Raw genomic sequence first — 16,411 nt, forward strand, 5'->3', positions numbered from 1 at the left:
TACTAATCACAAAATAAAATACACAAAGATATAAAACAGAATGTAAAAAAAAAAAAAAAAAAAACAACATTACTGTATTCAAACAAAATGTTTAAAACCAATATCATGCTATATTAAAATATAAGGAAACTGGCTTCTTGCCAAGATGCAACAAAAAAAATAAAAAATACATTCAATATATCATACAGTGGATATCAAAAGTCTACACACCCCTATTAAAAATATCAGGTTTCTGTGATGTAAAAAAAATAAAAAAAATATGAGATAAAAATAATTTCAGAACTTTTTCCACCTTTAAAGCGGGAGTCTGCCGTTTTTCTTTTTTAAAGCCAGCAGCTACAAATACTGCAGCTGCTGACTTAAAATAATGACACTTACCCGCCCAGCGCGCCCGCGATGTCGGCACCCGAAGCCAATCTCTCGATCGTCTCTCGGGTGCTGCCGCCGCCATCTTGGGTATGGGAATCAAGAAGTGGAGCCTTGCGGCTTCATTTCCCGGTTCCCTGCTGCGCAGCGCGACTAAGGATGGTCCCCGCTGTCTCTGGGATCCGTGTGTTTCCCAGCAGACAGCGGGGGACCTTCGGAAAGGGGCATAGATTCTACGGAAAGGGGCGTAGCTTCTGCAGAATCTACGCCGGAAGTGGGTGCAGATACCTGTACTGTGCATATACCTGCACCCCCCTCCCCCCTGAAAGGTGCCGATTGTGGCGCCGGGGGGGGGGGGGGGGGGGAGTTCCAATGAGCGGAAGCTTCACTTTAGGGTGGACCTCCGCTTTAATGTGACCTATAAACTGTACAACTCAGTTAAACAACAAACTGAAATCTTTTTAGGTGGAGGGGAAAAATAATAATAATAATAATAATAATAATAATATGGCTGCATAAGTGTGCACACCCTTAAACTAATGCTTTGTTGAAGCATATTTTCCTTGCAAAAAACTCCAAATCTGTCATATTGTGAGGACATCTCCTGTGCACAGCCCTCTACAGATCACCCCACAGATTTTCAAATCAGAGTCAGGTCTGGGCCCTGGCTTGGCCATTCCAAAACTTTAATCTTTTTCTGCTGAAGCCATTCCCTTGCTGATTTGGATGCATGCTTTGGGTCTTTGTCATGCTGAAAGATGAAGTTCCTCTTCATGTTCAGATTTCTAGCAGAAGCCTGAAGGTTTTGTGCCAATATTGACTGGTATTTGGAACTGTTCATAATTCTCTCTACCTTGGCTAAGGCCCCTGTTCCAGCTAAAGAAAAACAGCCCCAAAGCATGATGCTGCCACCACCATGCTTCACACTATTGGTATGGTGTTCTTTTGGTGATGTGTAGTGTTTTTGCAACCACCACATCTTCTTTTGAAATTATGGCCAAAATGTTTAGCCTTGGTTTCATCAGACCAGAACACATTTTGCCATATGCTTTTGTGAGACTTCAGATGTGTTTTTGCTAAATTTAGCCCGAGCTTGGATGTTTTTCATCATAAGAAAAGGTGTCTTCCATCTTGCCACTCTACCCCATGGTCCAGACATATGAAGAATACAGGAGAGTGTTGCCATATGTACCACACAGCCAGTACTTGACCAGATATTCCTGCAGCTCCTTTAATGTTGCTGTAGGCCTCTTGGCTGCCTCCCTGACCAGTTTTCTTCTCGTCTTTCCATCAATTTTTGAGGGACGTTCAGTTTTTGGTAATGTCACTATTGTGCCATATTTTCTCCACTTGAGGACTGTCTTCACTGTGTTCCATGGTATATGTAATGGCTTGGGAATTCTTTTGTACTCTTCTCCCGACTCATACCTTTCAACAATGAGATCCCATTGATGCTTTGGAAGCTCTCTGCGGACCATGGCTTTTGCTGCAGGATGCGACTAACAATATGTCAGGAAAGACCTACTAGAACAGCTTTGCTTTATTTGAGGTTAATCAGAGAAACGTTAAATGGTGTCAGGTGTGCACTGACTCCTATTTAACATGTGTTTGAATGTGATTGCTTGATTCTGAATACAGCTACATCCCCAGTTATAAAAGGGTGTGCACACCTACGCAACCATATTTTTTTATTTAATTTTTTACTCCCCTCCCCCCCAAAAAAATAAAAAAGATTTCAGTTTGTTTTTCAACTAAGTTGTACAGTTTATAGGTCACATTAAAAGGTGGAAAAAGTTCTGAAATTATTTCTCTTTGTATTACATCACAGAAACCTGACATTATATATGCGTTTGAGATACACATACATACATACATATATACACACACACACACCATCTCCCAAAAATGAGTAAACCCCTCACATTTTTTTTTAACCACTTAAGGACCGAGCCTCTTTGAGATTTGGTGCTTAGAAGTTAAAAACTTTTTTTTTTGCAAGAAAATTACTTAGAACACCCAAACATTATTATTTTTTTCCAACACCCTAGAGAATAAAATGGCAGCCGTTGCAACACTTTCAGTCAGACCATATATTTGCACAGTGATCTTACAAATGTACTTTTTTTTGGAAAAAATTCACTTTTTTTTTTATTAAAAAAAATAAAGACAGCAGTAAAGTTAGCCCATTTTTTTTTTTTTTACATTGTAAAAGATAATGTTACTTATTAGGAGGTCCACAAGACAGGCGCGTTTAAAAATGTGGAGCTATGGGCGGTGCCTCGCTGATTCCCAAAAGTAGTTTCTGTACCACTGTTGGAAATTTCGGGTGCGATTTCCATTGACATCTGTGCAGAAACCCGTACAGATGTCTCTGAAATCACCCTCAAAGTCGGGACTGACATGCAGGAATGAATTTGTGGGAGTTCAGCTGAACTCGCGTGATTTCATTCCCGCAGTCAGTGTGAACCGAGGCTAAATGTATGAAGGAGAAAAACAAACATACTCACTTTTGAGAAAAGTCTTTTAAATCTTGTAGAAGGAAAACTTTTGAAGGAGTATGCTGTTTGATATAGATTTTCGGCATTGGCACACAAACTTCAAGCAATCTAATAAAAGAGTAGCTAAACAAAGAAACAAGTTAAAATCCATAAAACATAGATAATAGAACAGCTATACAAAATTATAGGTTAAATTCTTTTGGACCCCCGTCCAATTCACTACATACAGTATGTTACAGTGTAGCTAAACCAAAAAAAAAAAAAAAAGAAGGAGGGGGGACATTTTGGCTGCAGACGAAGCCTTCAATTTGATGGCTACATTCTTCAGGGTCCTGTCCCCCCCATTTTCACCAGGGGATTCAGCCAGTAGTATACTTCCTGTTCTAGGGTGATTAAGCATATCCATTGTTGTCACTCGGACAGGAAGTTGATCAGGACTACGTAAACCCCTCCACCATAACACCTCCTCCAAACCTACACAGTTTAGGAGATATTTACCATATACTCTTGCGCCGACGTCATTGGCGCATCGCACTATAGGGTGTTTGTGCTGTTTCTATAGGGCCCATGCCTGTAGGCTCCCATGTGCATGTGCGGGAGTGAGTTCATGTGATTACGGCCACTCACAGACCCGGAGTCCGTGGCCCCAGAAGAAAGAGGGGTGAAGATGGTTGCTTCCACCAGCGGGGATATTGTGAGCTTTTTTTGCAGGTAAGTGGCACGTAATTGGCTAGTATGCAAAGCATACTAGCCCATTATGCTTTTACTTTGCAGGGGAGTAAAGAGGAAGTAAAACTCATCAGGGTTTACTTCCTCTTTAAGGGAACAGGATTTTTTTTTTTTTTTTTTTTTTTCGGTTAACACACACTTTAACCTCACCCATGCTGCCTTTGCGTGGCACATCAGAGCTAGAGAGCATGGGGAGTATACACAAAAAACCCCAGCGGTCTGATTGCTACAGACATTGAACTGATACATAGCATACAAATGAACCACTGCTGAAGCTACTTTAGCCTGCTGTGTGCATAGGAAGTCTGAGCTCTGCTCCATCCCGGGACTGTCTGAGAAGCAGTAGGTACCATGCTTTTGAGATTTTTACTTTCTCATTCCAAGTTCTACAATAAATCCTTAAAACAGATATCCAAGCACTAAATGTTATCAAGGATGCGAGTTGGCGACTACCTGGTGACAGTTCTCCCAGTTGGGAAGGGGCACTGGCATTACAAAAAGGAACAGCAGGGTAAGGGCACTGCCACACAGATACTCCAGTAAAGTCTCCATTCTCCCACATATGTGGTTTGGTCTCCTGCTTTACCCAGGTGCAAACCAAATTAGTGAGCCAGGAGTAAAGAATAACCTGATAATATGCTACACTGATACGTTAAAGAGGATATTTTCTATGAGCAAACCAATGCAAAAAAACTTTAGCAGGGAATTTGGACCCATAAGGGTCCAGCTATAATGCAATACTGCACTAGTTTATTGCGATAAACAATGACAAGTTGCAGGTAACTGACCAGTGTACAACTTAGTGCAGATTTGTTCAGTTCTAGAGATGCTTGAAGATGTATGACATGGTTTCTTACCTGAATGAAGCAACCATCTGGTTATACGAGAAATACTGGTGGTAGTTGTGGTGTATAGAGTGTCCACAAGGTTCAGCATTGGCTCTGCGCGTATACTGATTACCGTAAAATCGGAGCTCCAAATACTTGGCAAATGACATAGACCAAGATTCATTGGATAAAGGCACAACTGGTGTTACCTAAGAAACAGGCATATGACCAAATTAGGCCAGAACTTGTGGGCAAATCAAATCCACATGCAGACATTGTACAGTAAAGCCATTAAGCTAAGCACCTGCCCTGGTAGCTGCCATTGTATAGCTTGCACACTGCAAACTAATGCTTATGCAGTCACATCACTACAGGCTACATACGTTTCTTTTTACAGCCCAGAACTAATACAGCCTGTGAGTTAGAGAATACTGTAAATGAAAAAAAGGTGATTTGGTAGTATTGGAACCTAGATTGAAATCAACTACCACAGGCTGGCATGGAATTGGGTGTGTAGATACGCATTAAGGGTAAATTATTCAGAAACCAGGTCAAGGAATGAAAGTGCGATGCCACACCCCAAAACATCAAAGTGAATCCAAATTGGAATAAAACATTTCCAGTAAAATTGGGACCTTTAGGGCTTTGTATTTAGGGCACTAGAACAAAAAAAATTGTAAACAAATATAGATTTTATTGCAACAGCCATGAATCTAAAAAAAAAAAAAAAAAAAAAAAAAAAAAAAAAACACACCTAACTTGCATCTATTGACCAAGGATATTAGTACAGTTTAAATAGTACACTATTAAAACCTAGTAAAGGGTCATGCATTAAGAACAGGGCATGCCACTCTTATTACTGAAAATTCCACACAAACACTTTTGACTGAGAAGGAGTGCCTCTTGCCAAAATAAGGGTCTTGTTTACAATATAAAAAAACAAAAAACAAAACACAGTCCAATAAATACTGTGTATTCAATGCTTTTGGGGGTGGTAAAATGCATCCCATTTATCAGGGCTTGTAAAGTAGATGGTGGTAGAGGTTGGTCTCTAGTGGTAAAGAGGAGAATTAGTATATCAGTGTAAATAAGTAAACTCCTCAGCAGCTGCTTGCAGGTTTGATTCAGGGAATATCAGCCTACTTAAAAAAAAAAAAAAAAAAGTGCATGCACTTAGTGGCAAAGAATCACGAAAAGAACATTTAGTGTATATTCAGTCAAAGCATAAAGATTTTATGAGCTTCCTCCTTTTTTTGGGCTTTTTAAAGTTGGAGTCAGACAAATCCTAGATAAGCAAGGAGCAGTAAAGAAAAGCCATTATGTAGCAATACAAAGCAAGAAGCAGAACAAAAAACATATATGTTACTAGCAAATATGGTACTTTTATTGTGAGCGCCATCAGGGACTGGACAAATGCGATGGGTTCTATGCACCCTCTAAAAAGCCTGAGTAATGCCAGTGTTATATACATACTAAAAATAAATGCCATTATGCTGATAAGACTATCAGCAATGTCATGAAAGCGATGGATGTCACAATCACCTCAAAAACAGAAAACAAAAAAAAAAAAAAAAAAGTGTGCGTGTGTCTGTCCATTAAGAAGCAAACATCTTAGTGGTTCTGAACAGACTGCTGTTCCCATAAGGTTTTCTTAGATAAGTTTTTTCCAAGAGAAACATTTTAGGAGAGAGAAAGAAAACAAGAGATAAAGCTTATGGAGACAAAGATCTGATCTGAAGTAGTGCCACAAGGGAGGACTAGCCAAGGCAGTAGTAGCATCGGAGGTAGCCGAGTGAAGCAGAGAATTGGAAATATTCTAGTTTTGAGCCAGTCTTGAAAAAAAGTAGAATTGCCCCTGATGGGCGCTTGTTCAATCTGCAAGTTCTCACCACCTCTAATTTGGGGGCATAGGTTCAAAGTTATTATACAGGATTCATAAAGCAGCAACAGTTTGCTCCATTCTATACAACATGAGGGCAGACAGTACAGTTACAATACATGAGTAATCAGAGGGCCCTGATCATTAGAGCTTACAATCATCATGATGAGCAATTTTTATTTGGGAGATAAATCTCAGGGATGGAGGAATGTCATGTATACCTGTTGACAAATCTTACACCATGAATAAGTGAGAATGGTGTGTTGGTATCCAGGCACAGGGGAATCCAGTTCTTTAAGTAGGATCTGTACACAACCATTTCCATGGACAAAGCGCCTTATGTGGTGCACCATGGGGGTATCACAGAACACGCTGGGACACTGATAGGATGGCCTGCAAGAACAATTGTCACAGAAAGAAAGGAATTAGAACTCACTTTTTCTAATCACAAGGTTGGCAAAATGACCTACCATAAAGCCCGATAAGATTTTTCTTTCACCAAATGAATTCATGGCAGCCTACCAGCTATTACAGAACTTATACGTAAAGTGCAACTGTGCTCAAATAATGGACGGCAGAGTATTTACATATTCAGTACAAACAGTAAAAGAGCTTTGAAAACAATCCATACATGACCTCTCTAGCTGCTTGTACTGTGAAGCAATTCATTTTCAAAAATCCCAACAAAGACTACGAAGTCCTTTCAGACAATTGCTAACCACTTTGAAATCTTCTATTTACATTGTCTTTATGCAAACGGCCGTACAGGGCCATGCTTCATGCAGAGCATGCGTAATCGCTCTCCCAGGACTCACCATTGCAATGTATGGCTGCCCACTGAAATGAGTTAGAAGATGCGGCTATACCTGGTTATGCACAAGGATGTATAAAGAACCTGCATACCCATATGCTCACAAAGTACACAGTTTGCCCGGCATACATCTATGTGCATGTGGGTACTTTATACAACCCCTGGTGCATGACCACATACAGCTGCATCTTCAAATTCATCAAAATAAATGGCTGTATGTGGTGGCTGAGAGTCCCAGGAGAGCAATTACACAGGGTCTGCACGCTGTATGATCTCTGTATGGCCTTCTGCATGAATTTTTTTGAAAGCCTGCCAAAATTCTGGTGAAGTAATAGGAAATAGGAAAAAACCTAAGCTTTCAGTGCCTTTGTTGAAAGCACTTTTGCTACCATCCCCTTATGCAGGTATAGCCTACCTTCCCTTCCGAAAATGCTATTATTCATCTAAATCTGACTCCAATACCAGCAGCATTGTTTACATTCCTCCAACAGCTTCTTGATGAAATGTTCACACGTGAGGAGTTTGGCCACAAAGACTCCTATGGGGCTGGTACACAGATCTTCTCTTAAGGAAGTCCAAGTATAGCACTTTGGAGGGGGGTTTGGAGGAGCAAAACAGAATGAAAACTTTTTAGTAAAGATTCCTTATCCTTTCATCTACAGAGGTCAAAGATTGCTGGTTTAAAAGTGCCTTTACTGCTTATTCAGAATAAGTAAATACTTCAGTGTGCATAGTCTGAGCACAAACTGAACTCTAGGTCTAAGGGAATAAAAGTGTTTTTACTTACCTGATCCTCCATTCCTGCAGGCTCCGCCGCACTGCTAGACTGGTCTTGGTTGCATCTTCTCCCCTGCACCCTGCTTAAGCTCCTTCACACCATCAAGACTGATACAGAGTCCACAGCCCTGCACTGGACATGATGATGGCAAGACAGTCCACCACCAGAGCAAGGGGAAACACCATCTGCTAAGTGAGTGGAGGTTCAGGCCAGTAATATGTTTGTTTCATTAAAATACAGGAGGAAAGTGCTGCGCTCTTAATCTTGGCATGTGATAACCACAATAAATTTCCATTTCCGTGTGTACCAACACAAATCACTGTAAATAATATACATAAAAATGTATCTTAAATATTACAAATATATCCAATACATAAAGTGCCCTAGTGACAATAAAGTGACCCTGTGCAACAATATAATGCAATGTGTAAACTCATATCATCATACACAACAAAATCCTTACTTAAGCGCTCAAATACTATTCCAAATAATCCGATACAAAAAAAAAATAGGATTTTAACATCATACTTACCTGTAAAATCATTTTCTTTGAGTACATCATGGGACACAGAGTCAGGCTAATATTCATTACCTGCTGGGTTATACTTCATTAGGTGAATGGACACTGGTTGACCAAAGGTCTTCAGACAGGAAGTAATCCCCTATATAACCTCTACCATACAGGAAGTACTTTCGTTTTGTAGCAAGCAATAAATACTCAAAAAAAATAAATAGAAAAAAAAATAAAAAGAAGAGGAGACGGATCTCTGTGTCACATGATGTACTCAAAGAAAGGGATTTTACAGGTAAGTATGATGTAAAAATCCTATTTTCTTTTTCATAATTCATGGGACAGAGTCAGGCCAATATTCATTGCCTGCTGGGACGTCCCAGAGCAATAGCCCTGAGGGGAGGGAGACACCCTGCCAAACAATAGCCATAAGAACTTATACGGCAGCTCAAGTTCAAGTCCCAAAGACACATAGGTGACCTAATGGGGGGAAGCAAAGTTGTCCCTTGCATAAAGGTTCGGATCAGTGAATGGGAGGCAAAAGGCCTTTGGAAGAATACTGATCGGGCCGAAACTTGACCTCTGATTGTACTCAAAGCGAATTTGATTTCCACAGCTGACTTTAGAAAATAAAATTCTCCCACTTATTTCTGAGGATGCCATTTTCTGGCTTCACACCAAGCAATAGAAGTCTTCCAGACCTTATAATATTCCTAGCGACAGTTTTTCTACCATTCACTAGTGTAGACACCACTGGTCCCGAGATGCCACGGTCCTTTAATAACCTGGCTTCAAATTTAGAGACTGTAAATTGGGGTGGAATATAGGACCCTGAGACAGCAGATCAGGGTGACATGGAAGTGTCCCTGGCCCGTCTATTGTCAGTTTCACAATCTCCAGGAACCAGGGCCTTCTGGGCGAGGCTGGTGCCGCCCAGAACGACTGGAACCCCCTCTCCGAATCCTGCACAACAAATGTGGAAGGAGAGGGATCGGAGGGAAAGCATAAACCAGGGAGTACTGGCTCCATGGAACTATCATCTGCTCCAACTGCCAGATCTCGTTCTAAACACAAACTGCTGTAGCTTGTTGAACTTGGATGCCAGTAGGTCAACCTCTGGCCACCCCCAACATTGGCAAGTTTCCTGGAACACCTCTGGGTGTAGGGACCATTCCCCGGGCAGATCTTCTGGCGGCTGAGATAATCTGCCTTCCACTTCTCTATTCCCGGGATACGGACTGCCTATATAATTGGCACATGTCCCTCTGCCCAGGCTAGTATGTAATTCACTTCCTTCGGAGCTGAACAACTCCTGGTATCGCCTTGGTGGTTTATATAGGCCACTGCCATGGCATTGTGAAACTGAACCCTGATGGAGCAGCCCTGAAGCGCCACCATCCAGGACCGTAAGGCCAGACGTAGTGCCCATTATTCTAGGTCATTGATGGGCAGGGTCTGCTCTGTCCCTGACCATTCCCCCTGAGCTGTGATCCTGTCTAGGGTCGCTCCCCAGCCTGGGAGACTGGTATCTGTAGTCAGTACTCCGGGAGAAAGGATTTTCCCTGTCACAGGTTCTGATCCTGCAACCACCAGTTTAGGCTTAAAGTGGAGGGCCACCCTGAAAAACAAAAATACAGCAAAACAAAAAATTTTTTTTTTTTTAAACTTACCAGAAATGCCTGTTGCTAGGCATATCTTCCTAATCTGCCTCTTCCTCCTCCACGGTTATGTTCGGTCTTCTCTCCTCCATGTGGCGTCTTCTGGGGAATGGAGCGCTGTGTGTTCTGGGAACTGCGTGTCCCAGAACACATCGCGCCCCATTCACAAGGCGCTGCACAACTCGCGCATGCGCAGTAGGAAACGGGCAGTGAAGCCGCAAGGCTCCACTGCCAGTTTCCCTTAGTTGAAATGGCGGCGCCGGGACCCGAGAGCCAAGGGACGGGTCAGCCTCGGGCGGCTGACATCAAGGGCGCCCTGGACAGGCAAATCTGCTTATTAAAAGTCAGCAACTACAGTGCTTGCAGCTGCTGACTTTTAAATTTATTTTTTTAAAGCTGGCTCGCCTCTAAGCATGCCTGAAGAGATATCTTGTTGTAAGGGCCTGGAATGGAACTGGGCATAGGGCACTGCCTTGGAGGAGGATACCATCTTCCCTAGAAGACTCATACAGAGCCGAATGGAGGTTTGTCAGGTGCCCCTTATCTGATGCACCTGATCCTTACGGGTGGCAAGAATACTCTTGCTTGGACCGTGTTTAGGATCAGACCTAAATACTTTAGGCTTTGAAAAGCTTAGGCTAGATCATAAATACCAAAGTCAGCCTTGAGACCAGCTCAAATAACGCACGGTGTATATTATGCTCTGTTGTAGAGCCTGTACTGAGCGATCTTTGACCTGGAGGTCATCCAGATACCCAAGCACCAGGATCCCTTGGGCCCTTAAAAGACCCAGTAATGGTGCTAGGACCTTTGTGAACACCCGGGGAGCTGTAGCAAGCCTGAAGGGCAGAGCCACAAACTGAAAATGACATTCCTCTACTGCAAAATGTAGGAACTTTTGACGAGGCTGAAAGATAGGTACGTGTAAATATGCATGCTTTATATCGATGGAGGATAGAAATTCTCCCCTCTGGAGTGAGGTTACTACTGAGCGGACAGACACCATTGAAAAGAACTGCATCAATAGATACTTTTTCAGGGACCTTAGGTCCAAAATGGGCCTTGTGTCCCAGTTTGGCTGCTGAACCGTAAACAGGTTGGAGTAAAACCCTGTGCCCCTTTCGAATACAGGAACTTCTACAATCACTCCCTGATGCACTAGATAATGTAGTGACTGAAGCAATACATTTCTTATTGGAGGATTCCAGGAAACGCTGGATCTTAGAAACCTCTGAAAGGGAACCCCCCAGAACTCCAGCTTGTAACTGCGGGACACAAAGTACTTGGGTGTAGTATTAAAACACCTCAGAAGGGAGACCCTTTAATAGGGCTCACCAAGCCCCTATACAACAATCCTGCTAAGTACCTTTAGCCTGCAAGCAACACCTGGTGACTCACGTGACCCGGGTAAGGAAAAATGAACCACTGCAAGTGTCTATTCAGAGCCTGCTTTGTGTCCTACAGCTGCCTTCTGGAAGCACCGTATGTTTGGCCTACACAGACTACACAAGCTGGATGTGAGCGGGATCGTTCTGTGTGTGCGCAGTCCTGGCGAATGGGTGTGACTGTATTCGTGTACAATGCAAATCTTTGTGCACCCAGATAAATGCTACGGTGCATGTTCAGCAAAGCCGCGTGCGCCATGACCAAACTGCTGAGCCCAGCGGCACCCTTGCGAACGCATGTGTGTCATGGCGAAGCAAGGCAAAATGGCACACCTTCATACAGGTAAACAACAGCCAGACAAGCAAAAAAGGGTACACTTTGCAAACACCCACAGCTAGCCCAGACTTCCCCCGAATGGTCACCCACACAGGTGTCCAGCTTTTACCTAGCTTGACTAATTGTAAAAATAGTAAAATAAAGGGGTTACACTTACCTGTCCAGGTGCAGGGCCACTTACAAACTAAGGGTCCAATCTTCACTGTGGGTTCCTGTCACTTGGACCTTCAAGGACTGGGTACCCTTTTCATGTTTAGGGTCCACTCCCTTGGACATGTAAAGCACCCTGCATGAAATGCTTTAGCGCTGTAGTGTCCAGGATTTCCACTTCGCAGGGTCCAGCATCCGGAGGCCACATTACAGGCAAAACCGTGCAGGATCTCGAGTCCTCTTTGCGAGGCTCGGGTACCATTTATCGAAGTATAAAAGCCTGTGTCAAATGGATCTGATCGGTCAAGTCCTTGATTAATTTTGGAACCATTTGTGGGAGTAGAGACCTGGAGCTCAGAGAGCTCAAAAAAACCGTGCCATCCACCTTGCAGAAACTGGTAAAGAAAACTAAAGTACTTCCTGTGTGGGAGGGGTTATATAGGGGAACACTTCCGGTCCGAAGACCGTTGGTCTACCAGTGTCCATTCACCTAATGATGAAGTATAACCCAGAAGGTAAATGAATGTTAGCCTGACTCTGTGTCCCATGATGTATGAAAAATAAATATTGGTGATGAGCGTTTTCTTGTGTACACTCAGGTGCTCCCCCCTTCAGTGTAATCGCTTACCTTCGAGCGTATGACCTTGCAGGTAAGCTTGGTCGAAACACGCATTTGAACCTCCTCTGGGTTAAGAGTCTGCATTGGGATCCTGGGCTGATTGCTGGCACGTTTTCCACATATAAGTATAACAGAGGAAACTAGATAGTGTGATTCCGTTTAAACTATTTTATTTATACAAAACACTAGCCCCTTTAATAGGGTACTCACATTTACTGGGTGCTTCAGTGCACCACCACTCTTCACAGACCAAACAAAAAAACACTGATTGCTGAACTGGTGTGTCCTTTCCGCTCTGAGACTGCTCTATTTTCTCCTGCACCGACCTGTCCCCTCCCCTAGGGGAGTCACTTTGTCAATAGGGCACTTTAAGTATCGGATATATTTGTCATATTTAAGATACACATTCTTAAGCATTTACAGTGATTTGTGCAAGTACACATGGAAATAGAAATTTCTTGTGGTTATCACATGCCAAGATTAAGATAGCGCAGCACTTTTATCTGTATTTTGTGTGCGCGGTCATATGGGACGTGATCAGTGCTAGCAGCAGTCTAGCATTAAAAAAAAATCTGTATACATTTATGGTAGCTTACAAGATTTTTTACTATTTAGAAGTAAAATGCTTCATTCTCCTAGACTAAACAAGTAGTTAATTCTTGCAGCGTGGGTGCAGCCCCACTGCATATAAGCATTTTTACGGGAGTTGGCCTTTAAAGAATGCAGTTCAATTTCAATACTCCAAACTATGCCAATTTCTATCATAGAAGAGCCTAGCCTACACAGTTGTATTATTTCTAATTAGTTACTAGTTAAAAGCAAGCTAAATATAGGAAATACTACTTTGCATTTTTATTTCCAATATGAGGTTATAGAAATTGTGGAATTAATGCGTTTTTCACTGCACTCTTACATCAAAAAAGTATGCAAAAAAAAAAAAACTGACAGGGCACGGAATTATTTAAGAGGAGAAGATAGACTATACCAACATCTACAAGATATTTCCCTTTATTACCAGCACAAGACTTTTTTTGGGAGTAAATTCAGCAAAATGTGGAGGACAGGACAGTTTCTAAAAAGTAAAAAGTAATTTCATCTTACCATTTGTAAACTCATTAACAATAAATAAGCTAGATTTAGCAAGCAGAGTATTTAGGCCCTGTGCACATAGGGCATTTGCCCAGCTCTGGCACATGCCCTTCCTCCTGGCAGCAGTGTTTTGGCCAGAAAAAAAGCTTGGCCCATGTAAACGTATTTTAGGTGTGTCAAGCGTCTGGGCATTATTCATGTCAATGGCCAGAACTACAACTTATTCTAGCAATTTAAATGATTGAACGTTCAAGCTTTTAGCGCACCTAGCGATTATGCGCATTTCAATTTTTCTTCCACAACACTGCTGCACATGGTAGTGAGGTTTTTTTCGACCTCAAAAAGTCTCCAAAATGCTTATGTCTGCATGAACATATGGGCTAACATGGAGGGGTGTTTGGAGGTTGCAAGAACCCCCCCCAAGTGCAGGCCTAAAACACGTGACAAAAACATCAAACATGCCATGTTAAAAGATCAATGGTTTCTTTCATTAAATGGAAATAAGACAACTCACCTAAAGCAGTATCTCTCCAGGAACACACCCAGCGTTAAGTCATTTTTACCATAAAACTCCATTGTGACAATCCTGCATAAAATTAGAAGAAGTACAGCCATCCAGTTAAGGGGGCAGACTAAAAGCTGCTCCCATCCAACAAAAGAAATTAGGACAAAAGAGTAGTTAAAGTAGAACTATAGGCAAAACTTTTTTTCCATTTTGGATAGTATAATGGAGGGTTATAACTCTGACATTTTTTTCCCCACCATCTGTATCCTATTGCAGAGATTTTCCTTCATTTTCTGTCCCAAATTAAAGGAATTCTTTGGGAACCCCCAGGCCACCAGAACTAGTGTCCCCACTGGAAGATTTCCCCTCTATTACTTTTCTTAGGACAACCCAAAATACGGGCTTTTTTAGGCTCCATGCACACTAGCACTTTTTTTTTTTTTAAGCTGAAAAACCCTTAAAAAACAAACACTCTAGTGATAACTTTTTGTAGTAGCATTTTAGCAGCGTTAGCGTTCTTGCTCAAAACACGATATTAGTAGTGTTTAGGAGAGTTTCTGCTAGAAAAAACACTCCAAGAAAATGGCAATAGCCTCAAATAGTGTGCATGGACACACAGGATAACACTTTAAGAAGCAGAAGAAAAAAAAGACACTAGTGTGAATGAAGCCTTACTTTCAATGATAATGGTAAGCAGGACAAATCGAAAAAGGTAACTCTCCCTAACAGGGGCACAGGCAGCAATAAAAAATGACAGGGGTTCTAATCTCTGTCCACTACAAAAAAAGTTTGGTCTTTAGTTATACTTTAAGAGAACTACTTACCACGGACTGACGCAGGCACTTGGTGCATTATTAGACTGAGCGGAAGAACTGCTGAACAGGACACAGAGCCTCTGGTGGTTTAATGTGCTAAGACAATCAATCTGAGGGCAAACCACAAAGCATTACAATTAAAATGGATTCATTGAATGTTGCATATAGCAATGTTCGTTATTCTGAACCATAAGGTCTTGTTCAGTCTCATACATAGAAAGCCGCTGGTTAGAAAGACCTGCAGTTCTCAACATATGGCTCAAGTATAGTGATAAGCTGTCCTAGGAGGGTGCTCTATGTAAAAGGACGCGCTACCTGATGAAAGCAGAATCTGGGAGTGTATCACAAAAAATGCATTTCAGCACCAAGGCTGGTGACCAAAGTTCAGTTTCTAAACTTGCACGAATACTTAAATGCACATTCACAAGCGGTAAAATATGGTAACAGAGGCTTTGGGATTAAATTTAACATGGATAAAAGCTGTAACACAGCCCCTTGTTCACAAACATTTATTGTGAGCAATATGTGTTTTTTACAAGTGTAAAATGAAATGGTACAACATTTTATTATTAGACTGCAGAATAAAGAGGACTTTATCTGCTTGGCTGTCCAGAATGGCACGGTCTCCTTATTTCTCTGTGACCTCCCCTGTCAAAAACTGCACTGGATAGAAACTTCAAGCAGCTGCACTGACACGCACTGCATAAGCATGGTCCTCCATAACAATCATCAGGCCCAACCCGAGCAATGACGTGCAGCTGATACTGCAGATAGTAGAAGACAGGGAGTTGGGGGGGAAAAAAGCAGTATTTTATGAAAAGAAAAATTATTTTTGATACAAAAGTTACTTAGCATACTAAAAAGGTCAGTTAGAGTTTACATATACTTTTATTATATAACAGGAGTGCCTGTACTAAAATAGGATTTATGGGCCATAAAATCATTTTCCTGCAGTCCATTGAGGGACAAAAAGGACCTTCCAGTTAAACTTAGGCTTACAGAAGGATTGGACACTGGCAAAAAAATAAATAAATCTGTAGGCCACCCCAGGACAACCCCCATGAGCGAGATAGGACCTGTGTCCCCAATAGAATCCAAGGAAATTTTAGGGTATGGCAAGTACAAAAAATTAATTATATATATATATATATATATATTTCTCCATACATTAAGGGACACAAGAAAACAAATCTTTACGACTTACAAAAGCAGTCTAATTGAAGGGTGGGCAACACAGCAAACAATTCCAAGAAAGAAAAAAGGAATCTGGCATCAGATCATGAGGCAACATACCTGGTAGAACTTACAGAACATGCAAACAAAAGACCATGCATCAGCCTTGCAAATCTGGGAAACAAAGACTTGATGCCGAAAAGCACCATAAGCAGTTGAATATCTAGTAAACTGTACCCTGACAGGAGAAGGTAGCACCTGATCCTTGAAACCATAAGCTT

The 16,411-nt window shown here is 41.8% G+C and overlaps 1 protein-coding gene across 3 annotated transcripts in view; it reads right to left on the reverse strand.

Moving 5' to 3' along the window:
* PIKFYVE (phosphoinositide kinase, FYVE-type zinc finger containing) overlaps positions 1 to 16,411 on the reverse strand; it is a 390,505-nt gene that overhangs the window by 227,267 nt on the left and 146,827 nt on the right. For all 3 annotated transcript variants that reach the window (XM_077448459.1, XM_077448458.1, XM_077448457.1), the window contains 5 exons: positions 14,967 to 15,067; positions 14,152 to 14,223; positions 6,521 to 6,692; positions 4,451 to 4,629; positions 2,874 to 2,987 (listed from right to left, as the gene is read on the reverse strand). In XM_077448459.1, coding sequence (XP_077304585.1) covers positions 2,874 to 2,987; positions 4,451 to 4,629; positions 6,521 to 6,692; positions 14,152 to 14,223; positions 14,967 to 15,067 — 638 coding nt within the window. The remainder of the gene's footprint in view (positions 1 to 2,873; positions 2,988 to 4,450; positions 4,630 to 6,520; positions 6,693 to 14,151; positions 14,224 to 14,966; positions 15,068 to 16,411) is intronic.

This window comes from Lithobates pipiens, unplaced genomic scaffold, assembly GCF_037356315.1.
Source record: "Lithobates pipiens isolate NorthernLeopardFrog02 unplaced genomic scaffold, aLitPip1_a1.2 Scaffold_22, whole genome shotgun sequence".
Classification (NCBI taxonomy): Eukaryota; Metazoa; Chordata; class Amphibia; order Anura; family Ranidae; genus Lithobates; species Lithobates pipiens.